Source organism: Dysidea avara, chromosome 9 (genome assembly GCF_963678975.1).
Source record: "Dysidea avara chromosome 9, odDysAvar1.4, whole genome shotgun sequence".
Classification (NCBI taxonomy): Eukaryota; Metazoa; Porifera; class Demospongiae; order Dictyoceratida; family Dysideidae; genus Dysidea; species Dysidea avara.
The window spans coordinates 1,931,709-1,955,975 of NC_089280.1; the positions used below are offsets into that span (position 1 = coordinate 1,931,709).

At 36.6% G+C, this 24,267-nt stretch overlaps 3 protein-coding genes across 5 annotated transcripts in view; 1 reads left to right on the forward strand and 2 right to left on the reverse strand.

Annotated features, from left to right (window-relative positions):
- LOC136265421 (uncharacterized) lies at positions 1 to 1,741 on the reverse strand. The gene is made up of 7 exons (XM_066060268.1): positions 1,439 to 1,741; positions 1,311 to 1,378; positions 1,121 to 1,259; positions 1,027 to 1,066; positions 905 to 965; positions 809 to 852; positions 1 to 716 (listed from the first exon to the last, which is right to left on the reverse strand). Exons 1-7 carry the CDS (start codon positions 1,477 to 1,479, stop codon positions 150 to 152), a joined length of 960 nt encoding a protein of 319 aa, XP_065916340.1. The 5' UTR covers positions 1,480 to 1,741; the 3' UTR covers positions 1 to 149.
- LOC136265412 (uncharacterized) lies at positions 1,439 to 7,326 on the reverse strand. 3 transcript variants are annotated; one of them, XM_066060258.1, is made up of 13 exons: positions 7,131 to 7,326; positions 6,696 to 6,900; positions 6,532 to 6,648; positions 6,161 to 6,472; positions 4,906 to 5,307; positions 3,892 to 4,011; positions 3,749 to 3,824; positions 3,488 to 3,684; positions 2,669 to 2,735; positions 2,383 to 2,599; positions 2,130 to 2,333; positions 1,917 to 2,061; positions 1,439 to 1,510 (listed from the first exon to the last, which is right to left on the reverse strand). In XM_066060258.1, the coding sequence occupies exons 1-12, from the start codon at positions 7,212 to 7,214 to the stop codon at positions 1,927 to 1,929; spliced, it is 2,136 nt and encodes a 711-aa protein (XP_065916330.1). In that variant the 5' UTR covers positions 7,215 to 7,326; the 3' UTR covers positions 1,439 to 1,510; positions 1,917 to 1,926. The 3 variants fall into 3 exon arrangements, with proteins under 3 accessions (XP_065916330.1, XP_065916329.1, XP_065916331.1); XM_066060257.1 differs by lacking the exon at positions 1,439 to 1,510 and adding an exon at positions 1,768 to 1,874; XM_066060259.1 differs by lacking the exons at positions 1,439 to 1,510; positions 4,906 to 5,307 and adding an exon at positions 1,768 to 1,874.
- LOC136265400 (gamma-aminobutyric acid type B receptor subunit 1-like) overlaps positions 7,105 to 24,267 on the forward strand; it is a 26,124-nt gene continuing 8,961 nt past the window's right edge. Inside the window, exons 1-8 of the mRNA XM_066060236.1 lie at positions 7,105 to 7,710; positions 12,363 to 12,506; positions 17,003 to 17,170; positions 18,115 to 18,216; positions 18,274 to 18,348; positions 19,031 to 19,222; positions 19,273 to 19,524; positions 23,005 to 23,071. Of these exons, the coding sequence (XP_065916308.1) occupies positions 7,351 to 7,710; positions 12,363 to 12,506; positions 17,003 to 17,170; positions 18,115 to 18,216; positions 18,274 to 18,348; positions 19,031 to 19,222; positions 19,273 to 19,524; positions 23,005 to 23,071 (1,360 nt within the window). The 5' untranslated portion in view covers positions 7,105 to 7,350. The remainder of the gene's footprint in view (positions 7,711 to 12,362; positions 12,507 to 17,002; positions 17,171 to 18,114; positions 18,217 to 18,273; positions 18,349 to 19,030; positions 19,223 to 19,272; positions 19,525 to 23,004; positions 23,072 to 24,267) is intronic.

The window sequence follows — 24,267 nt, forward strand, 5'->3', positions numbered from 1 at the left end:
TAACCATTCTCGCTTGAAAACTGGCGCCGGATTCAAGCAAGGATTTTTTTTAAAGAAAAGATTCACAATGACATAGGTATAACAAAGATATTTAAACTGCATGCAATATAATCAATATTCCTAGTGGTTGTCATAATAATAATAAGAGACTAGTCAGATATCTCGATCAGTTCACTGGATACTCCTGATAATAAAGGCTGGTAAATGCACACCCTTCCTGTATCCACAGATACTATTGCATCATAATGAGAATTTGTGTAGTATAACAACTCAAAATGTGTTGGCCTCAACAAAGTACATTCTTCCATCTCAGGAATGTGAGGATACTTGAGTGTGGGGTTGTGCAGTGGGTATATAGTATTCCACTTGTGCTCATTTCCTGACTGCTCTATGAAAAATATCGGTACTGCAAAAACTGTTGCTGCAGCTACTACTTCTACCTGAGTGGCCCATGCACCTGACGGCCAGTTTTGCTCACAATGTTTTTCAATTGTATCCACATCTTTCCTTGGAATAAAATAAGGTCTGAAAATACTTTGGTTTTTTTTAACCATACTGGTTACCACGTGTCGAACTTCAAAGTCTTCATCTTGTGTACCGAATAGTTGAAAGGAAAGTGATGCATAGAAACAGTTTCCGTCCCATTTAATCTTTATTACTTTACGACTTTGTGTGGTTAAATATGCATCACATGATAACATCAACTCCTCGGCTACCTAAAATAAACATTCAGGCAGTATATCAAATACAATTTTAAATATTACTTTAGCAAAAGATTATAATAAAATTTGTTGTAAATGTGACTTACACCATGTTGTGTCTTAGGCTGTTTGTTTTTTCCATTGTTACTACCTGCATATGTTAAGTATGTCTGTATATTGTTTCGATTTGTTTGTTCATATACCTGATATAAAATTGTCAGTTAATTTCCTCGAAATTGTGTCGTCAACAGGCTGAATATTTTCCTAAACACATTGTGGTGCATTGGTATGTGTTAATATTACAGTAGTTCAATCATTATCAAACCTTTCTAGCAGTGTTCAGTGTATCAGTTTCCTGTGTTAATCTGTGTGTGAAAAACGCAATATCTCCATATCATTAACAATAAATTTGTATCGACCTTTCACATTTCCGTTCACTGCATGGCCTCTTCTTCTTTCCTGGCCCTCCATATTTTGGCATGTCTTGACAGTTGACGCACTTCTCACAATTTACTCTAGTACAGCCTTTGCAAGTGTCACATCTCTTTCGCTTTTTTCCTATTTGTATGGAAACAATGCAGACGTGTAATTGTAAAATATACTGTTTACCAATAACTTGTGGCTGTTGGTCTTTGACTGTACAAATGTTTGTTTCTCTGTCAACGTAAAGCTGATTGCTATAAATACATGTACGTTGTGTTTATCACCTTTTATGTACATATGCTTTATTTAGCTACCTGTTTGATGCTGTCTGCTGAGATCCAGATATCACTGACATTATCTTCAACTTGTCATCGTTACTAGGCTTCCTAGAAGAGAGAAGATGGTAATTATACTACGTACGTACAGTAGCTTTGCCTATAACTGTGCATGCATGTGTACAGTACACAACAAACTTCATTGGAGGGTTAGAGGGTTTTCTTCCAGGATCTTTTGATGTTTTCCATAATCGTAATTGTATTTCATTCTTTTGTGCCGGTGCAAATTTCTCCTTAACTTCAAAATTACACAATTCATTTTCTGGTAAAGATTGGGTAACAGCCTTCAAAGCTGCAGATGCTTGCATCAGTAAACACAACACACGTTCTAGGACATTTGAATCACAGGTGTGGTCACATGATTCACTTATGGCTTCTAGCATTTTCCTAACTGCTTCCTTGCGTCCATTGATGTCTAGTAATTATAGTAATTTGTAAATCACATTATATTAAGTACCTGAAGATTTTCACTTGTCTTGTGATGGGGTACACATGTATACAGTAGACGTCTCTGTTGTCTCAGTAGGTTCATCCTCTATAATGGACTGATGATTGATTGGTTTTAAGTCTTCCACCTGTGTGTTCACTACCAATGCTCTAACCTACATACATATTAAGTATTAAAGTTTCCCTCATACTGCATGTACATATGCAGAGTATGAAAGATGACCTTATGGGTATGCTTGCATATGTGTCCACATTTGTAGTCAATGCACGAACACTCCATGATACACCGACACAAATGGGAACACTCGGGGGCTATGCAGTGAGGGACACACTTGCTTCCTAGTGCACATTGCTCAGCATAAACATGAATAGTGTACTCCTTCTCTCTGCTTGTAGACACAACTTTAAAGATATCCTCACTGACCATCTATTGTAGAATGACAGATTATCACTAAGTATGAGTATATAATCTATACCTGTATTGACTCATCAGGAATTTCCATCCCACGGGTGTGCCTGTCAGTACCCTCTTGTTTTAGTGATACCTCACTGCTGTCTCTCATGACCTCCTTACGCATGCGATCAAAAAACAAATCTTCTTCAATTTGTAGGAGTGTTCCAACCAGATCATCAATTCTTTTGTTAACTTGATGTGCCAGATATCTTGGATTCATCTTTAGCTTGTTATGAAAACTACAGATACATGCAGTAGTATATATGATGTGTAAATTGCATCTTAACCTCTTACTATTATACACCTACCTTTCTACAAGCATATTAGTGTCTGTGCTCTGGTGATCAAAGTGACGGTAACACATGGCCCACTTTTCTATTAAATTGTAAATGAACATTTTCAGTAAATATGTGCACAAGTGTTATTACAAGTAATTGCTACAACTGGTCCCCCAAAAGTTGGTCCTCCTGACCACCTATATCAGCCACTGATGGTTCCGTAGACCACTTACAGTGCCACAAATGGTCCCTACGGACCATTTACAGCACTATGGATAGTTTCCATTTAACATAACAATAACCCATGTAACAAACATGAGTTGTATAATCAGCAGAGTTTGTCACTTTTCACTTATGATTGTGTACAGTAACTATACCATGTATACATACCACCAATAACAGAAGCCAGTCCTTATTATAAGTTTTGCTTCACTCAACATGTATCTTTTCTAAAAGGTAAAAGCTATGGTAAATCTTTTAAGTATCACAATCATGCTGGTTGAGAACATATCATATCACCCGTATCATTGTGGTTTGAGTCATTAGCTAGCTACCATATTATAGCTAGATAGTTAGGCAGGAGGAAAGTTGTAGCAGTAGGATTCTGGTGAGAAAATTTTTGGTGAAATTGTTACAGATTTGTATTGGACAAATGATTTGGCAGATTTTAGTTTGTTGAAATACCACACAGTTGCCAAACTTTCTACAGTATTGTGTGAGTGGGTGGGGATCACTTGTAACAAGGAACCAATTGAGACAACATTATATGCTCTGGCCAAACCATTAGAAGTACTGTTGTTGGCCTGGCCAGACAACTTGGAATGTGGACCACTTACATCATGACAGTACCTGCTCTGGATCTATACTCATTGTTGTAATACTCTATAAACTTCGGCTGTCTGGTAGACCAATAAGTTGTGAAAGTTTCCTCCTTATCTTTAAATGTGTCGCTGTCCTCTTCGTTCATTAGTATCCATAAACATGCATATAGGTTTGCCTTCTGTTCTGAATCCTTCACTAGGGCTTTCAATTTTCTCTGCCATGCTCTAAGTGTTTTGTATAAATACATGTTGTGATAAAAACAAATTGAGGTAGCACATTAACCTGTACCTATCAATATGCCATTTACAAAGCAAATGTCTCACTCCTGGATATACAGTACTACATCCATTGACTCCAGCCAAATCTACAAACATCATTGAAAATATGAAATAACACATCTTGTCATTGTGACACAATAGCTAGATACATACCGTCATCTGTCATCAAATTAGTAATCTTTGCTTTAGGACATCGTTCATGAACTACTTTGAAAAACATAGTTAGTGTAGCTTCATCTTCTCTATTAGAGATCAACCAAGCCACAGGACATCCTGGGTGTATATAAGCATAAGTATGCAGGGCAGGTTCTAACGATATTAAGAATTGTGATTTGGATTATACAAATGATTAGCTGTTCATAGAAATACAAGTGTGCACACTATCTTGTAATGTGATTGCTGGCAGCCTGGCATGACATGTAATTTTTATACCAAATACATTTGTAATACAATGCCAACCATTAAACCTGCATGTATAGCAGTACGTAGTCAGTACAGGGTACAATATGGGACTCACAGCCAAGAAATCATAATAATCAGGGAGGGGGGTTATTTCAAACTCCTTATGTTTTGCTACTGCTATGTTACTGATTGTTATAGATGGAAAGAAATTACATACATGAAAAGTTATCTTTAAAGATGGGCAAATAAATGTTAACAAATGTAATGTGAAAGTAGCATCCCTTAATTCTGTATATGCATGGGGATGTGCATTTCAAGGTCTTATACTCATTAGGCCATGCATACCTATCTGATCTCATGTTGTGCAGGCCCGACCAACTGCATTTTTCTTCAAGTGAAATAATTTTGAAAATCATGTGTGTGGATGGCATGTTCCAATTAAAAGACCATACAATTGTGTTACAGCCAAAAGGGCCCATTGAAGATTGTCCAACAGTCTAAAATTGTACAGATATAATGGGAAAGCTCAAAGTGGGGAGCCTAGCTGGCAAACAGGCAGTGTGATAATATGAAACCTGAATTTTTAACTGTGTATGTAAAATATAGCTACTGCATTTTGTATGAAAATTGCTATCATTTTCAAACTGATCTACCTACCCAAATTTAAAATAATTTTGCTCGTGCAACATAAGATCAAATAGGTATGGTCTAATGATTATAACAACAGATTAATAATTAATACAGTGCAGTTTAATGTTGTCTTACCATTACGAAACTCATCTGGGACTACCAGTGTTACTAACTTATGTTTATACTGGTTTGTCCGGTGCGTTGAATCCAGGCACACAATTTTGGCTGAAAATTCTTCAAATATATTCATCTGAAATTCTGTCATGATAGCCAAAAAGAAACTATCATCAGGTAGTAGGTACTGGGCATTGGTAATCCCTTGCTGCTTATATGCTATAATTGGTGATGGTGATTCTTGATTTAGTTCATTGACAAGACGATCTACAGAAATGGCATCATCTGTGTGTCGATGTTTTATAAATTCATTTAGTTTTCTTCGTATGTTTCTGCAATCTTGGCGAGAAACGAAGTGCTTTCTGCTTGCAGTTTCTCTGAAATATTGTCTCTTTACACGACTACCCACACTACCACGGATGTCTGTGTGGTTGAAAATAACTTATGTAAAATAGCATTCAGAGACGAATATTACATCTCACAGTAGACCCATGCCATGTGCAGGTTTGACCAGCCTTAATGTTCTTTTGAACAAGGTAAAGTTGTACACATTAAATTTCAACTATTTAGATTATTCACTGACCACTGCTGATGAAGACTAACAACTATCACTCAAAATTGGCCTGAAACACCCTCCAGAATGTAGCATCTCCTAGCAACGAGGGCCACATATACTACATCCCTTAGTCTGCATCCTTTTTTTTTGTCTGTATGCATTCACACAGTGCAGAATATGTATGTCTGACCAAACTTGATTGTGGTCAAACATGCAGCCCATATAATTTACGTGGATGTCTGGTCACGAACTTTTATGTTAATAGTTAACAAGTGCAATGCATACAACATAAGGGTAACTGTGGTTAGTGTAGTGTTAATAATGCAGAAGTGTGTGTGTGTGTGTGCTATATAGGTAGTATGTACATATTAGTACGTATGGTATACATACATGTTGAGCTGAGCCATTGAATACATCATACTGATGAAAAATTACACTAGTTCTTCAATTTGTAATATAATCTATTCATTCAAAATCTGACATGTTATTTATGACCAAAGTTGTCACTGTACATTTCCATAAAAGAGCATAGTCTATTTCCAGGAAGTCAAATCGCACATTATCTGTTTTGCTCTGTATTGTCATCAATAATGGTTGAATAATCTGCATTCTTTTTGCTGTTTTCTCAGGGCTCAGCTCAACGCATGTGTACATGATTGTTGTGTAATTGTTGCATGCTGCAATTCCAAATGAATACAAACAATTATGTGCACTTCATACCATCCATTATTGTTTCCATTTCCACGCCATTTGCTAACATGGTCTTCACCCTTTCTATGACGGCCTTGGGCAATGGCAGATGTTTACATTCTTTCAAATTCAGTTGGTGATTAGTGTGTGTTGCCGTGTAACAAACAGTGACTTTCCCTGATACCAAATTCTCAGTTGCCGTGATTGATGCCAAACAAAACTTCTCTGGTGTGAGTTTGCGAGATTCTTTGGAAGACCTCTGTTTATCAGTCTTGCAGTGCTTAGTACAGCCTCTGTACCCACCATCCCGACAGCACGTATAAACTACTATACGCTTTTCCTCTGTAATTGAACAGATGTGTGTGTATTGGTCACTGATAAACTATTGCAGTGTCTCTTACCATTAGTACGTTGCTTCTCTCCTGTAGGTTGTACAAAGTAGTAATGCAAGCTTTCTTCTTCTTGATCTTTCCATGATTCAAACTCAGTCCAGCTGTTGAATTCTTTCGTTTCTTGTGCTATTAAAGAGTACACCTGATATAATGTTGTATCATCAGTACCTCACCTATATGAATGCTGTGTTCAGTTTGTAAGTGTTTTATCAGTTCAGTACGATGGAAGTAACACTGTTGGCAATCATGGATGTGACACTTAAACCGTCCACTTTTTGTAGCTGGGATCTGGTGGTCTCGTTTCAAGTGTTGAAGTAAATTGTCCTTTCTGTTGTAGGACTTGCAGCACTCATTCTCAGGGCATTTGAACACCTGCAGCTGGTTATATACACACACAATTACATACTGCCTTCTTGGAATGGCCCCATATACAAAAACAACTGTGCATATCATAATACCAACTAGCAAACGCTTTATGTTATGGGTAACAATTAGTCTATAAAATATATAGGTACCTATAAGATTAAACTTGTCATTTCAGTACTGATTTGTTGGCTTTGTAATGAGCTACTGATTCGATTAGAAGTGCAATCAGTGAGTTACTTTACCTTTTCATGATCAACATGAGAGTAACCGTTTCTTTTACAATCCGTGTCAGGGTCACTGTCAAACACGATTTCCCTGGAAGCCATTTTTCCGCCAAAACTCAGTGGATGACGGAAGAAATTACGTGATTTTTGTAGAAACAGGAAGTTCAAAGGTCGTAGGATTTCTGCGTATAACGAGATTCATTTATAGTGAACCGGAAATTTTTTTGCAAGGTGTCGGATGTGCTATATGGCGAGCGTAATACTGTTGAATAACTGTTCCCAGTTGCTGTATTTGCTGATGTTGATAAACCAATCACTGAAGGACAGGATCATGATCAAGCTGCTGATCGCATTACTTGCCGTCAGTACGACTTCTCAGACCGTTCCTTTTTGTAGAAGAAATGCGGGATCACTAACTGATATTCACATAATCGGATTTTTCCCCTGTGCTGCCAGTAACGATACTAGAGGTATTAGAGCGGATAATTGTGATGGGATAGACAGAATACCCATTATGAAGTTAGCTCTAGAGGAGATCAATGAGAGATGTGACCTACTACCAGGATATCGACTAGTCGTCGACTATGCTAACTCCGCGGTGAGTACCTAAGGCCCCTATTTGGTGATTATTAGTTTCTCATCCAGCCATTCTAATTAGTACTATGCGGGCGGGCAGGAGGGTAGCTATTACCATTATGCCATTATTTTATAATATTAACACACTGATGTACAGACCTTGTCCAAATTGTCTTCCTTTCTACAAACATTTCCTTCACCAGCTGATTCTAGCTACTTTTCGTGATCGCCAACTGTTTTACGACAGTCAACTGAAAGTCTGTTTTGATGAAGTCGATAGAACACAATTGCAACTGGCACTGCGGCAAAACAACAGTTCTCCTGGCGATATATAGCGCATTGTAGCATTCATCAACAAAAAATTATAACAGTTTGGTATCACGTGTTCTTCTGAGCATGCACAGAGTAAATAATGGCTTACCATGCGGTAGCTTAAGAAGGATGCGGGCGGTGGATGAGAAACTAATATTCACCAAATAGGGGCCTAATAGCAGTTGTGCAATGGATGACTGGTTACTTGTAAACTGTTTAGCAGCATGTAGCAGCTAGGAAGTGAATGTTTACTAACAAAGAAACATTTATAATCACTTAGAAATCTGTAACGGATTGTAATTATGTCCATGAGCTGAGCCATCAAAATCATAGAAAGTTGCTATGGCATCAGGTGTTACTTTAGTGTTTTTTTATTCTTGGTTTGTGACCTAATTGAGATGATAATTGTGGCCCTGCTATAGAAACGGGATAAAGCACTGAGCAAAGTGTTGTCACCTGGCACTACAGATCTGGAGATAGTACATCCATATAATTTATTTGTTCGATTTCCCCAAATGTTTTGCACAATAGTGCTTCATTGTTATATATGCAACACAACCCAATTTCTAGCCTAAGTAAATACCCTCAATATCGGTTAGCCATTCAATAGAGAATGTATGACAATTCTTACAATAATGATTTCAGCTATGCAATTTTGATGATGTGACACACACTGCTTTATTGTTGCTTACAATTGTTACATGTGTTTGTCTGTGTGCATAGTATGTGGCGCGCATGCGTGTGTGTGTGTGCATGCATGAGTGAGTGCGTGCGTGCATGCGTGCGTGCATGAGTGCGTATGTAGTGTGTATGCGTGTGCGTGTATGCGTACATGTGTGTGTATGCGTGTGCGTGTATGCGTACATGTGTGTGTGCGTGTGCGTGCATGCGTATGTAATGTGTACGTGCGTGTGTGTAGCATGTTATTCCATTTTAAGATGGTCTATACATACCTACCTAATGAGTATGTTTATCACTTCATCAAGGGTGTATGAATGTCATCCACAAATAATAGTGTGTCTCACGGTTGTCTGGTATGTATATCCCCTCGTATCTTGTAAGGATCTTAGCTTAGATCATATTTAGAATTTGAAACTTTGACCCAGTATGATCTGTATTAAGAACCCAATATGGATCTTCATAGATTCAAACTTGGGGCATTACTGGTGCTTGTGTGATCATGCATGTAACAGTCTTAATCATGTGTGAAGCGCACACTTGATCAAGTGGAATGTGTGAAATGTGCTCACTTGATCATGTTTGGAACGCTCACACTTGATCATGTTTGGAACACTCACACTTGATCATGTGTGGAACGAGCACACTTGATCATGTGTGGAACTAGCACACTTGATCATGTGTGGAACGAGCACACTTGATCATGTGTGGAACGCACACACTTGATCATGTGTGGAATGCTCACACTTGATCATGTGTGGAACGAGCACACTTGATCATGTGTGGAACGCACACACTTGATCATGTGTGGAACGCTCACACTTGATCATGTGTGGAACGCTCACACTTGATCATGTGTGGAACGCTCACACTTGATCATGTGTGGAACGCTCACACTTGATCATGTTTGGAATGCAAACACTTGATCATCCGTGGGACACAATCATCCATGTAACCACACTTGATCATAAGTGATCAAGTTTATGGTACGCGTACATGCATACCCCAGCCATGCAATCATACTTGCATGCTCGCATAATTAATTTATTGAAAATAATTCAAATGCTGCATGCCAACAAAAATCATAAAACATATGTACAGTCAGTTCTAGCCATCGTAACTGATAGGCCTGGCGAATGAATACGTGTATGCTAGCTAGATAGCTAGAGCACATCAAGAGCCTTCAATATAGCTTCACTCAGCCAGTTAACTGATCAAGGTGAAGGATGACTCATGTATATGCATACATTTCCTTATTTGTAACTGCTAGTCAATTGTAACATGTTAGGCATTGGAACATTTACACAATAGACTGCCAGTATGATGAGGTAATACCCCTAGTGTATATTCACAATGGCCATCATGGATCCCACGTATTTTACAGCATTCCAGAGTTCACCATCATGTTTAACATACCAAACAGGCACAGTGATCTACCAAATTAAATATGTTTTGTAATGTCCTGTTGTGGGTTTGTGTGTCATGATGATGCATAGAAAAACACACAATTATTAACATGTTTGTAGGAGATCATGAACTCACTCTACCTAATACAATTATTATATGTCTACCTTCATTTCAATCATTAGTGTAACACTATGCTATCAAGAGTTAATAATAGTAGCTCCCACTATTATTAACTCTTGCTGCTATTATATATAATCAGTACTTCCAGGATGGTAAGGTTCAACTGACATCCTGTAGAACTGGGCAATATTTCAATATATTGGCAATATCGCGATATTGAACTACACAGTATATCATATCGAGGTAAATTATAGAGCCACAATAATATCACCTGGACAATATAATCGCCTGTATCGCCTAATTAAATCTGGCTAGTGGTTGTGTTTCTTACACTTGCTATATACCTACAAGGAAAGGTACTTCGATTATGGGCAAATTCCAGCTGTTGTATAGCACCATTTCACATTCTATGATATAATATGAAGCAATAATGTGTTATGTAATGTTACTAGTCTCACCGCTTGACAAATTTAATTATATTCAATATTTAATCATATAGTGAATATAAGCTTGTCAATATATCAAATAGCATTATTTTCAGTATCGCCCAGGACTATATCACCCAGGACTATAACATCCTGTCAGACCTTCTTCATGAGACCATTTCCTAAAACAATGGTAACAAGGCAGTCACTTATGATTCCTAATGACATAACAAAAGACATCACTGACTTTATGTTGCACACACATTACTATTGAGGTGTTAATAACATTAACCATCAGTGATTGTGTGTGTACACTTACATCTATTAATGGTAATGATCCCAGCCAGGATGTACTTATGATGCTAATGTATTTCATGAGCAGTCTAGCAAGTTACCTGACTACCTTATAAAAATAATTGTACTGTACATCAAGTACTAGTCTTGTCTTCTAGACAACAATCTACATGACTTCAGAAAATAATTCTACTGGTTTGGTATATGCAACAAGTGTGATTGATGGAATACAATGGTGTGCTATAATAAATGTCAGTTACTCGTGTGAAGAAGACTTCGCTGCTCCAATCTATAGTTCTTCTCCATTCTGTTGCACTACAAATCACTCAAATGTATTATTTTTATTTATGAAACAACACTATTAATATCAGACATAATGGTACATATATTATAGCAGTCTAAACGTTGTTTCTTTATAATAGCCTAGCCTGCTGTGGCCTAGTGGGATTTTGATATGTGCCAATATTACAATAATATTTACTCCTCACAAATGTGAAGCTCATTCATTACACTGTGGGACCTTCAAAGTGTTTTACATTATAGTTACTTTTGCTTGTGTTACCATTTTTGTGTGGGTATCAGTCATTAGTATGTCTTCAGATACACTAGAGGAACACATGGACCAGCACTGAAACCTTATAAAGTCATAATAGTGTACTTGCATATTCTTATAGTGGCTAAAAAGAGTTGTCAAATCTGTACCATGTACATACTGTACCATGTAATCGGTTTTTGTTATTATTAGTCCACTTGAACTGTACACTTAGCTAATACATGTATATGTTTAGTAGACTATAAGTGTTCAGAATGTTACACTACAAGACTACCACTCATCAATGGTGTCATTACAGCTTTGTAATTTTATCCCAGAAACCATAGATAATCATTGGTTTGATGTGTCATACCAGTTATGATCACATCTTGTGCTAAGTGAACACCATCACCTTCTGTTGTAAAACATTTCTACATGGGAGCCAGTAGCAGGGATCATGTAAGGGGTGGACTTTTCTATCCAAAAAATCAGCCTCAGTTATCCTTCACAACAGTTTAGTAGTACCAATAAGGTAGGCACAATATACCTACATGATTTCTGAGTCCTTCAACAAGTTTCTAGTCTATAATATTAAATTCTAACTGGATTTTGCTACTGACTACCTGACTTATGCCTTCAGCAAACCATTACCTGACTATGGCTAAGGCTACGGGATTACTCACACTTACGTAGGTCCACTTTTTGCCAACCAAAGCAACTATGTACTATGCATGCATCATGAACTGACAATACCTTTGTCCTTCTTTGTGACCCGGTTGTCGATTCATTGATACCATAGTCTTGTGTGGCCAAACCAATTACATAACATGACATGACTTTTCAACAGACAATAATATTTATAAATTATCCTCATTGAATGACATTATTACCATCTTATCTTCACAGTGCTCATCAATTCCACCAGTATATCATCTCATCCAACAAACTGATCCATCACAACCAACTAAACTAATGATCCTTGGAACTACTTGTTCTGTAGCCAGTATCATAATGGGAGAAATTGCTGAGAGACGTTTAAACATTACACAAGTATGATCATGTGTTGTTGTTGCTGCTGCTGCTGTTTTATAACTGTATATACATTCTACACTTGTTCTAGGTAACTTTGTAAGTCACAGTTGCTAAAGCCAGACCACTCTATCACAGTACCTCACATGATGCCTTAACAACAGATAACAGATACCTATTATCTATGTCTAATTCAATTAAAAGTTATGAATACCTTCTCAAAAGAGGGTGAACTGATTAGCATAGGCCACTCATTCAGCAACTGGGGAGGAATTATTTGAGAGCTTTAAATTCTAACAAGTCATGCTCCATATGATGTACGAAGCGTGTTCATTGAACGGGTGGTTTAACTTGTGATAATTGCTTCACTGGAGCTATTTCTTTGCGATATTTGTTTAGTAAATTGTAATGGCCGGACAACATAAATCCACATACCATATTTGAGCAAAATCTCTGTGTGCATTCATAAAATGCGAGCCTTCAAAGTTTGACTTACTTTCTTTGTTTTTTGGCTCTAGATGTTTCTATTTTTTTTTGTATGTTTATAAAAACTATTATAAAATGCAAGTGCATAACTCAATCACCTTAGCATAAGTCAAAGACGTATTAAGGAAAGTTTATGTACAAAGCTTGTTGCAAGTCACAGAATAACAGACAATTCTTTGTGTTAAAAAGACTGGTATTTTGTCATGCCTATAGGGTAAACCACTGGTGGGAATAATTTGAATATTGGTCAGTAATATAACCATCTTGCTCAAATCAGTTTTTTCTTAGTGACAGTTATGGAGTTACAAGGAGAAAACCAACTAGTGATGTGCAATAATATCGATAGTGTGGTAATCGTATCACAGTAATCCATTACCATAATAGCTTGTGATTATTGTGAGTGCAAATCAGATATTCTTATATCTTACAATTGAAACATTTTGTTGGTCTATATCAATTGGTTAATTAACTCTCAATATTTGCTGTATTTCTGAAGGTTTCCTCTCTCTCAATATTTGCTGTATTCACATTGTGTTACACTTCAGTATGGCATAGAATCAATAAAATTATAATGCAACTTATTATTTGGATCTACTATCGTGATAATCAATATAATGGTAAAATCATTATCACACATCACTAAAACCAATCTGGTGAGGTTGAATAGAACAGTCATTGAGAAGTAAAAAAAAGTGGACAAAAATGTTAATAAAAGTTGTCCAAGGTTTGAACCAGGGACTTCCACACCTAACTTAATTTCATCACTGAGCTGCTGCTGTGAGCTCAGCTCACTTTTCTTTATAAAATTAATTAAAGTTCTAGATAGTATCTCCACTCGTTTATTCAGATCATTAATCTGTTCCAAGATCAGGTCTTGTAGCTCCTAAAATTGCTGTTTCCAGCTCATCTGGATCTTGTATAAGTTCGGTGATCCGTTGGTTGAGGTTAATAATTTGCTCTTGCTTCTTCTCTAGCTGAGTGATGGCTGTCTTAAGGTATGCCAGGGCTAGTATATCAACGTCATTGGCTAGTGTGTCTTCCAGAATTCTAGTCATATGTGAGCAATACACTTTCCGTGAGGTCCATTTACAATTCTTCCATTGGTGTACTAGTCTGCTGAATGAAATAAAAAAAAAAGTTTGGGTTAATTAGGTGCTTGCCTCTCCAGTTACCATTAGTAGAATCACAGCATGCCATGCTACCACAGCGTTTGCGCCTTGGGAGTAGTGTTTCAGTCGGACTAACCTGTCACAGCGTCAAATAATGTCAAGTCTGGGGTAATACTGGAAGTGATCAACTCTGATTCACTGACCACACATGGATACAACTGCTAGCATTCTAATTAAAGCCCTAAGAGCCACGTGATGACATACGTCATATACATTACATAATAATAATAATAAATAGTTACAGTTAATTCTCCTGAAAAGCACACTATATTATGAACAAATAAATAATCATTCACAATTGTAACTATTGTCTTCCTTAATCATCGTTATATCTGTTGATAAAAAGAAATGTGGGTAATCTTTATGGCAAGCTTTGAGATACAAAAGAAGTGTAATCCATGCAATACAGCCAAATTGTACAGTAAAAGAAAGTGCATGTACAGCCTGGATGAAAAAAGTTGTGAAATCAAATATATATATGCCAATCAATTGTGATAATGGCTGTGTTTGGTATTAGCATCATTGCAGCCATTTCTTAACATCCACCATTGATTTCACAATGTTATTCACCTGCTGCTTTTGCAATGATAGTAGTATCATACAGCATGGTAGTAACTGTACATAAGGATCGTGGAGCTTTGCACTTTCTTACAAAAATTGTTTGCCAGAAATCAGCTTCACTACACCTTCCTAGTGCCTTGGCAATATTGGTTAGGCACAACCTAGCCCAAAAGTGTCTTCAGTATGACCCAAAATGCTTTCAATAGGTTGTTACAAAACTTTATTTTTGTTTATTTAGAGGTATTTTCTACTGACTGACAGACAGACCCAACCAACTGACCGATTGACCGACATACAAATGCCTTGACATCAGCGTAACTCAATAACATCTGGAGCTATTGGCTTGATCTTTTCACTGTTCAATGTCACTTCAGCCCTATGGGTGTCTTTCAGCATACCACAGTATGTGTTTCATTACTTTTTACTGCTATGATTTCTACTCAAATGTATTACTTTCCTTTCCTTAAACTTGTTAATGTGCTTTTTTGCAGTAACATAATTGTGACCTTATTTTAGAAAACCATACATTAAGTACATTGGTCAGATTTCTTTTTTATAGCTACAATGGAGCACTGAGTTGTTATCTACCTTGTGTTAAAATTATTTTGTGATGATACTTTGGAGCATTCCAAGGATATGGCTAATTTACTGTCTAATACATTACAAACTAACTTTTCATTATCAGTTTATAGTACTGTATAGTGATCAGTTGTGACAAACTGATGACAAATCACTTTGTTGACAAAGATCACCATTCTTACAATCTAAAATGGACAAAATTAGATCCTTGAGAGTTTAATCATGTGTTGTTTGTACTTTTCCTCAATTAAATCACATGTACTGTTGTCTAAAGACAAGAAAATATTTGATTTTGGGAATGAACAAATCATCCAATTTGTAAGTTAATTGATGTTCTACGCATTGTGAAACTACTACATGGTCTGATATAATTGAGGTTATCTCCTAGAAAAGAGAAGCTATGGGTGTGAAATTTCATAGCAAAAATACTTAATAGTTGATTTATTAAAATGTACAAAAAAAATCTGAAAATGTTCAATTGAGTATTCCCACAAATTTTCATGTGCCCAAATGTATGGTTTTCCAAAATATGGTCACAATTCATGAATGGTAAACAATGCCACATCAAAGGAAAGAATGGCACTAGACACATTATAAAGTTTATTGTTACCCAACTATTAAACCATGAAGAGGTCATTCTATTTCGGTAACTATATTCCACCAGTTATAAAACATGAAAAGTGAGAATAGTACAAGAAGCACCTCTGTAATCAATTCGGTCACTATAGACAATAGGGCTGAATGCATGCCCCAACTGTTAATTACTCAAAACACGAAGTCTCTCCTTGAGGTGACTGCTCTATTAGAGTATCTCATCTTGCTCCGATTTGTCTTATAACATTGTGGCTTTAAATCTTATTCTTCTAAACTATTGAAGAGCCTTTCTAAGGTGATTATTCCATCTGCACATCGATTTTTAAATAATTCCACTGAGTGGTTTGTCTGGTAGGTGTGGCAAGTATTCGTTGTTGTTGTTTTTTAAATTAGCTAATCTCGATTGCATAATTGTTACACACTGTTGGTTGTTTCGCTGTATCTTCACAGTCTTTATCTCAATTTCTTCTAAACCACAAAAGGTTTGAGGTTCAATAATTACCCTATCCACGTACCAATTTTTAACGTCTTCCCGTAAGAGATTTACCCTGTAGGCATGACAACATATTGGTGTTATTTTTCGTGAATAATCGATAATAACTCCTTCACTGTTCAGCCAAACTTGGTTTCAAGATGCACCATTATACCCCCCTTCTGTGTGCCAAATGTCAAGGCAATCGGATAATGCATTAAGTGTTTTATGGCAATTTTTGTAAGTGTGCAAAAAGATGAAGAAAAAATGAAAAAGACTTAGCCAATGTTTGAAATCTCATATCTCAGGAATGCTTAAAGCGATTCTGCTGAAATTTGGAATGTGGAGTACTGAAGTTGGCAGGCATGTCCACAGCAAAAATTGCTTGTTTCGTAAAGGAAGCACAGAACTATGAATGCATGAAAATTGCATTTTCTTTCTTCCTGTCAATATACTCATGGTGTTGCGTGCCGGCTTCTTGGGCTGCATGACACACTATCGTGCGTCTTGATATGATAGCTAGTTATTGCTTAGGAAGTAACTACCATACATTGCAGTATAAATATATTGAATTATGGCCTCAGTGAAATGTAATTAAATGATAATTTTGTTAGTGTTGTTGTGATATTATTCATGTCACTAACTCATTTATTCAGGTGTCCTATGCTGCCACCTCACCATTGTTTGGAGACAAAGAAAGATATCCAAGGTTTTACCGTCTGGTTCCAGACATTACACAATACTTTGTGGGATATAGCAAAATTCTGGGAAAGTTCAACTGGAAAAAAGTAGCAGTGATATATGATGATGATTTTACACTGAATGTATGTTATGCATTGTGTGTCTTTGTATTGTAGTGTGTGTGTGTGTCTGTGTGTGTGTGTGTGTCTGTGTGTGTGTGTGTCTGTGTGTGTGTGTGTGTGTGTGTGTGTGTGTGTGTGTGTGTGTGTGTGTGTGTGTGTGTCTGTGTGTGTGTTTCCTACATGCATCATCATTCTTCATTTGCTCATTACCTCAAAAGGTAGTGGTTTTACTCATTATATGTCATTTGTCATAAGTGCATATGTAGCAGACCCACATCATAACATACCCTTAAGAACCTCATACAATGTAACTGAACTATGTTATGAAGTCTGTTCATGCTAAACTACTACATAAGAGGTACGTGTAATAGTGAACTGCATAATGTCTTGAAAATTTTGTTTGGGCTACCAAGTATTCTAAAATTACCAATCTATATAACTGCCCATCAAATGGAGTCATAAGCAGACCAGGTGATACTGGGGGTACAACAGACCTGTGGGTGAGGGGGGGGGCAACAAGGTTAATAATGGATTGGTATAGCTTGATGCATGCAGTACACTTAAGTCTAGTTGAATATCTCCTGAGAATACTGTTTGGAAGGATTGATGATTGTATGTCAGTGTCACAAAATGATGCTAGTACAAAATATAAATTAGAAGTCAATGGAATGTTATAGTGACTGCTCTATTAGAGTATCTTGATTTTGACTCCTCTATTAGAGTATCTTGATCTTGATTCAAAAATTATTTAAACAATTTTTCTACTGCATTATACCATATTCCGATTACCCATTGATTAGAGTGTGAGTAACCCCTAGCCTGTATGAAGCATATGGTGGGGAAGATACCAGTCATAGTACGTGTATATATATATATGTACTGTATACCAACATGTCATATATTCAAGAAGTTAAAATAGTACAATGCCTTGACACCATCAACATTGTGCTCTTCTTTCTTAAAAGGTTGGTAAAAAGTTTTTGAACTACCTAAACAATTCTGTTGAGATAATTTTGAATTTGATATTTGCTGATGGAACAGATGACTTTATCATCCGACAGATTAAGGTGATCACATTAACTTGTTAATAGATAATAATATGATGATGTTGTATTTGTTAATAGAGTGTCAATGCTAGAATTGTGATATTGTTTATTCCTCCATCACCATTAGACATACTGGTTAACTTTTGGTGTAAGGTAAGTTTATATTTTAGCTACACTGCATAACTGATGTTGACCTGAAGTAGGTACAGTAATTCAAACACTATATAGTATGGTGATCCACATGACAAGAGTGATTGTTTAGTAATATAGTAGCTTGCATTATCTTAGAGTAGTGTGCAATAATATTATGTGTATTATATTGTTGGGCTAAGAGATACTTTGAGGGAGTGTCTTGATTATGTCAGTGTCCTATTAGACAGCCCAAAAATGAATACTCAATTTAACTACTCCACTCACAATTTGACCTCTTCGTTGAGTGACATGGCAGATTCTGGTGTCCCTGGGGGATTCCCTTCTGAAACTGATCAATGCTCCACGGCCAGTGTATTAGTAGGACATCATTTTATAAAGTACCAAATTTAGTTTAAATCTATTTACTAAACTTTTGTCACGCTTAGAGGATAGAGACTGATTGGCCATCATACCACACGCCAAACCCCTTAGAAACTAGAATGACAGCTGGTATGTATGTATATAATTACAATGATTGTTCCTGTATGAATATTGATAAAGCAAGCAGTAAGCACATGAACCAATTGTCTTTGTAATAAAAAGGTAATATTATTTCTTTATTTGTCATTTACAACCACTGAAGTGTTGGTTGTTGCAATCACCGTGAAACTGTAGTCAGATTCTTGACCAATGTACTTTATAGGCTATTAAGAGCAAACTAACTGGACCAAACTTTGTGTGGCTCTTTCCTGGATATTTCCAGCCTGACTGGTGGAATACCACTGACTCTGATTGTAGTGCTGAAGAAATGAGAAATGCTCTGGAACATTCACTGGCGATTTTAGATAACAGTGAACTTACCAGTGATGCCTCAAGGATGTTAGTATCTAACAAAGTGAGGTTTATATGATCAAGTGATAATTGTAAATTCCATTATATTTGCAGAATGTGTCACAATTTCAAAAAGACTTACAAAGTAAAACTGCTATAGATAGTGTTGAAACAGATGTGGACATAATGATTACAAATGGTTATATATATGATGCAATATGGACCATTGTTCTTGCCTTAAACTCATCCATATCAATACTGGAAGATAGAGAGTTGGGAAGACTGGAAGACTTCACTTATGATTCAGTTGAAATGGCAAATGTGTTCACTGAAGCTGTTGCTAATGTGTCATTTCAAGGAATATCAGTTAGTTATTATATCCCTTAATATCCCTTAGATGTCTGGTATTGTAGAATATGAATACATACCAAAACAGCCTACGTAGCTGTGAAAAAGGGTATGGCCTCCAAAAAAGCTGGGATGAAAAAAAGTTGTGAAATCAAAGGTAGTGGCCAAGAATGGCTGCAATGATACTAATGTTAATCAGACATTATCATCATTGCAGCCACTCATTTCTTGGCAGCCACCTTTGATTAACTTTTTTTCACACTGGCTTTTTTGGAGATCACACCGTTCTTTTTCACAGCTAGCTGGCTGATTTTGTTAAAGATACCACTCCTTTTTTAAAATTATCCAACACTAACACACAGCCATGTACTGGCTTTGGGACTGATTTTTTAACTTTTTTTTTACTGTGAGAAGATGTGATGAGATTTGAACTATTAATTTCAGCTGGTTGCTAATTATAATCATTTACCAAAAAGGAAACTTATATCTCCTGTGGAAATCTCTACAGAATGACTTGTTTGTAGCTCATAATGAATTCTATACTGGGTGACTAGTTGAACTCTCTACCTGCTGAATGTGTTGAGTGTACATTAAAAACTACCAGGAGAATTATAATGTAGCTGAACTCTCTACAGGGAGACTTGAAATGTAGCCAAACTCTCTACAGGGTGACTTGTAATGTAGCTGAACTCTCTACAGGGTGACTTGTGACCGGATCTGCCAGAATCCCATATGTTGGTGCATGTAAGCAGTATAGAATATGCAATAAACGCAATGGGTGAAATATTTATGGAATCAAAAAAAAAAATCTGTAAGTTTTTTTTGAGTGCTTGTTTCACAATGAAGGAAGATGATACCAGCAAAAACTATGGTAGCATCATGATCCCCACAGCAAGAGGAGTTCGAAACTCGTTATTCTGTGTCAGTACTCCCAAGGAGAGAGAAGATATGAGCATTAGTTTGCCTTACATTGGACAAGCAGTTCATCATTATATTTTTCTCATGTTTTTGCCTTCACCCTAGTTGTACGAAAGGCCTGGAAGACAAACTTACCCAGTCATGAATTTGCCTTTAAAGAAAATGGAATTCAAAAAATGCATGGGGTTCTTGAAGATCCAGTCACATTAATTTTTGTTTGTAGCTGAACTCTCCACTGGGTGACTTGTTTGTAGCTGAACTCTCTACAGGGTATTGTAGTTAAACTTTCCACAAGGTGACATGTTGGGAGCTGAACTCTCTACAAGGTAATTTGGCTTGTACTGTAGCTGACTGCTCTAAATGCATAGCTGACTGCTCTAATAGGGTGACTGCATGTGCTACAGGTAGTTGGTTTTTGCATTATAACTCACAGATTATAAACCTAAATTGTTCTGTCCCCTTCAGTGGTTTGTCTAGTACAGTAGGTGTGACAATAAATTGTTTTTTTATTGACACAACTAGATTACACACCTGTTAATCTATCTACAAACTAATTTTCAACTGCTTTTGAAGTGGTTCCGTGTTTTTGCATTTTAAAATTTGTGCATAACTTTCTTGTATCTTATGTATTCTGTACAAAAACTGAACTTTAAAAGTGCTCTATGACATTTCTACTCTCCCCTGCCCCAAATTTGAAGTAAATCGAATAAAGCAAGCATGAGTTATAGCAATATTTCTAAGTGGTGCAAGAAGCAAAAATATGAAGAAAATTAGATGAATGTCAAAGGAACATATCTCAGTGATGGCTAGGCAGATTCAGCCTTAAATTTGTGAATAGAAGGTACGTTAACTACCCCAAGGTAGTGTTGGGCGGTATACCGAAAATACCGTGTACCGCGGTATTTTCATCATACCATTTGAAAGGTATTGACTTTCAAATATACCAGTAATATTGTATTGGGCTATGAGAGAAGCCAGACATCAGGTCTTGGCATTTAATTAAGTAATGTGTTAATGGTTTGGATGTGACCACAAGGCCAGCCTAACAGGAAACCGTGAGGTTTCAGGTTACAACCTACTGCCAGCCTACTTGTATCAACTGTATAGATGTTAGTAGGGCGTGTGGATTCAGTGGAATGGAATGGTGGACTGGAATGGAATAGTGGAATGGAGTGGAATGGAATGGAACGGTACTTAGGTAATTTCAATTAGGGTCATCTCTTTAAAAAGACCACCTTCTAACAAAGACCACCTCTTTACAAAGACCATTTAACTTTAATATCTGAATTGTTGTTTTAGAGCCCTATAAGACAGTTTTATTGATGAATTGTGTGCCACATGTTATGTCTAGAAAGCCAGTGATATCTGATTTATGATACAATACAGTAATAGCTATATACCTTATACAAAAACAGCTTGGCTATACAAAAAAGGGTGTGTCCACAAACTAAAAGCAACTGGCAACTAAAGGAGCTAATATCTGATGAGGCCAAGAAATGAATGTTAATATAATACTGGCAACTAAGTATAATTTACAATAATCTTGGTCCTTTATCATTGACTTGTGCAGTCTGACTGTATTCCTAATTAATTCCCTGTAAGTCTAATAGGCTATTAAATTGGTACCTTTCTCAATAGTCCGGCGTTGTAGAGGAGAAATAAAAGACGGCTAAATTACTAGCCAATTAGAATTGCAGGGAATTAATTAGGAATGCAGCAAGACTGTACGAGTCAATGATAAAGGACCAAATTTTTATAAATTATAGCAAGTTATTTGCCAGATATTAGCTCCTTTAGTTGTTAGTTACTTTTAGTTTGATGGGGACGTCGTTTTTGTACAGCCAAACTGTTTTTGCATGGGGTATATTGCTGTATTACAAATCAGATATCACTCTAACTTTTCTAGGCATGTGGCACACAACTGATCAATAAGACCATTACATGGGGATACACTCTAAAACAACAAGATAGCAGCAATTTAAACATTAAAGTTAAACGGTCTTTATAAAGAGGTGGTCTTTATAAAGAGGTGACCAATTGAAATTACCAAAGTACCGTTCCATTCCACCATTCCAGTCCACCATTCCAGTCCACCATTCCATTCCACTGAATCCAGACGCCCATGTTAGTAAAATGTATTTATAACCTGTTAGCCATGAGTAACTTTTACTTGTGGTATATATCCAACTTTGGATAATAACTACAGATTAACACTTGACTGTTTTTATCACAAACAAAGCAATACCAAGTTGATTGAAAGTGTGTTATTAGTTGACTGCCAGGATACTGTGAAATACCAGATACCAGATACTGGGGTATTTTCTCAATACCAAATACCAGGATCAAAAATACCATACCACCCAACACTACCCCAAGGGAGTTTCCACAGCAAAATTTGGTAATTCCTGTTTAGGAACTACTGAGCTATGGATGTGCAAAACTTAGTTTTCTTAGTTCTTGTAAATACACACTTGCCTGTCATGTGCCCTCTCTGGCTGTACTTGGCCACATGATACACTATTGTGTGTCTAGATTGTTGTCAGTAATATCACACAATAATAATCTGTAATACTGCATTAGGGAAACGTGTCCTTTGAAGATGGCAACAATACTCAACCTGCTTCTCTTCTAATTATTCAGTATCAAGGTAAATATTGAAACATTAGTTACTTAATTATGTAATTTAGTAGCCTGAAGGCTCTTTGTGAGTCACTTTAAGGTGCTATCAATCAACTTTTATTTAACAAGTACACAACTAGAGTAGGACCCTAGGGACCATAGCACATCAATAAAAAGTGCTGAAACAAGCTGGAGTAGTGCACAATCACAGTAGGGATATAACACTTCTTATTGTTTTACTGTGATTTAATATTGTGGTGCACTACTCCAGCTTGTTTCAGTACTTTTTATTGATGCGCTATGGACCCTACTCTAGTTGAAAATTCCAAATTGTTTGTGTACTTGTTTGTTAACTTTTTTTGTAAAATAAAATTGTTATGCCTGGTGAACACATGCATACCACATCAAATGAAATAAATGATGCCACATGCCCCAGCTACCTATTATTGTCTGAAAAGTGAAGTATCCATTATGCTTTGTTGTCAGCTATGTTCAACCCATTACACAGCATTACGGATCAAGAACTGTTCGAAAAGCACCTCTGCAATCAAAGTAGCTACTATTAAAAATATGGACAATTTCCATTACAAAGGGAAACCATCATGCGCTACTGCCAAATCAACACCTTTCGCTGTCAGCAAAGATGAATGGAGGACACTGGTAAGTCCATGAAGAATGCATTGTACGTACTGCAGTATGCTAAAAGGCATGTGTCGGCTGCAGCAACATCGAACAGTGAAAAAATCAAGCCCGTAGCCTTAGCTGTTAAAAAGTTACGCTTGTCTAAAGGCATCAGTCAGTCAGGTAGTCAGTCAGTAGAAAATTCCATTTAATATATATTTTATTAAATTCCATAGCAACTTGTTGAAAACATTTCGGGTTGATCTGAAGGCTTGTTTGCATGGGTTTAGGTTTACCTAACCAATACTGTCTCATCGTCATCAGGGAAAAATGAGGCTGGTTTTTGGGTGAAGTTTTTTCATGGGATATGCCCAAACCTTTGTGGTTCCTACTATAGCTGTATAATATTTACATTTTAATTGTCATCATCATACAGTACGGTATTACTGAGATCATGAAGGTTTAAATTTTCTCACCTATTTCTTATTCTTCATGGTGACTTGTATTGGTTAGGTAATCAAGCCTTAATGTACTTTCAATGTGACCTGAAATGTCTAAGTAATAGTTATACTTCAGACCACAGGAGTCTGCATAATTTAGTGT

What these genes read in the sequence shown, in the direction of transcription:
- LOC136265421 (XM_066060268.1), bottom strand. Translation starts at nt 1,479, where the DNA reads ATGTCAGTGATATCTGGATCTCAGCAGACAGCATCAAACAG. An exon ending in CAGCAGACAGCATCAAACAG is followed by an intron (nt 1,379 to 1,438) that starts GTAGCTAAATAA and finishes ATGTATTTATAG; the next exon opens with CAATCAGCTTTACGTTGACA. An exon ending in CCAACAGCCACAAGTTATTG is followed by an intron (nt 1,260 to 1,310) that starts GTAAACAGTATA and finishes CCATACAAATAG; the next exon opens with GAAAAAAGCGAAAGAGATGT.
- LOC136265412 (XM_066060258.1), bottom strand. Translation starts at nt 7,214, where the DNA reads ATGGCTTCCAGGGAAATCGTGTTTGACAGTGACCCTGACACGGATTGT. An exon ending in TGAACACAGCATTCATATAG is followed by an intron (nt 6,649 to 6,695) that starts GTGAGGTACTGA and finishes ACTCTTTAATAG; the next exon opens with CACAAGAAACGAAAGAATTC. An exon ending in AATGGAAACAATAATGGATG is followed by an intron (nt 5,308 to 6,160) that starts GTATGAAGTGCA and finishes TCAACCACACAG; the next exon opens with ACATCCGTGGTAGTGTGGGT.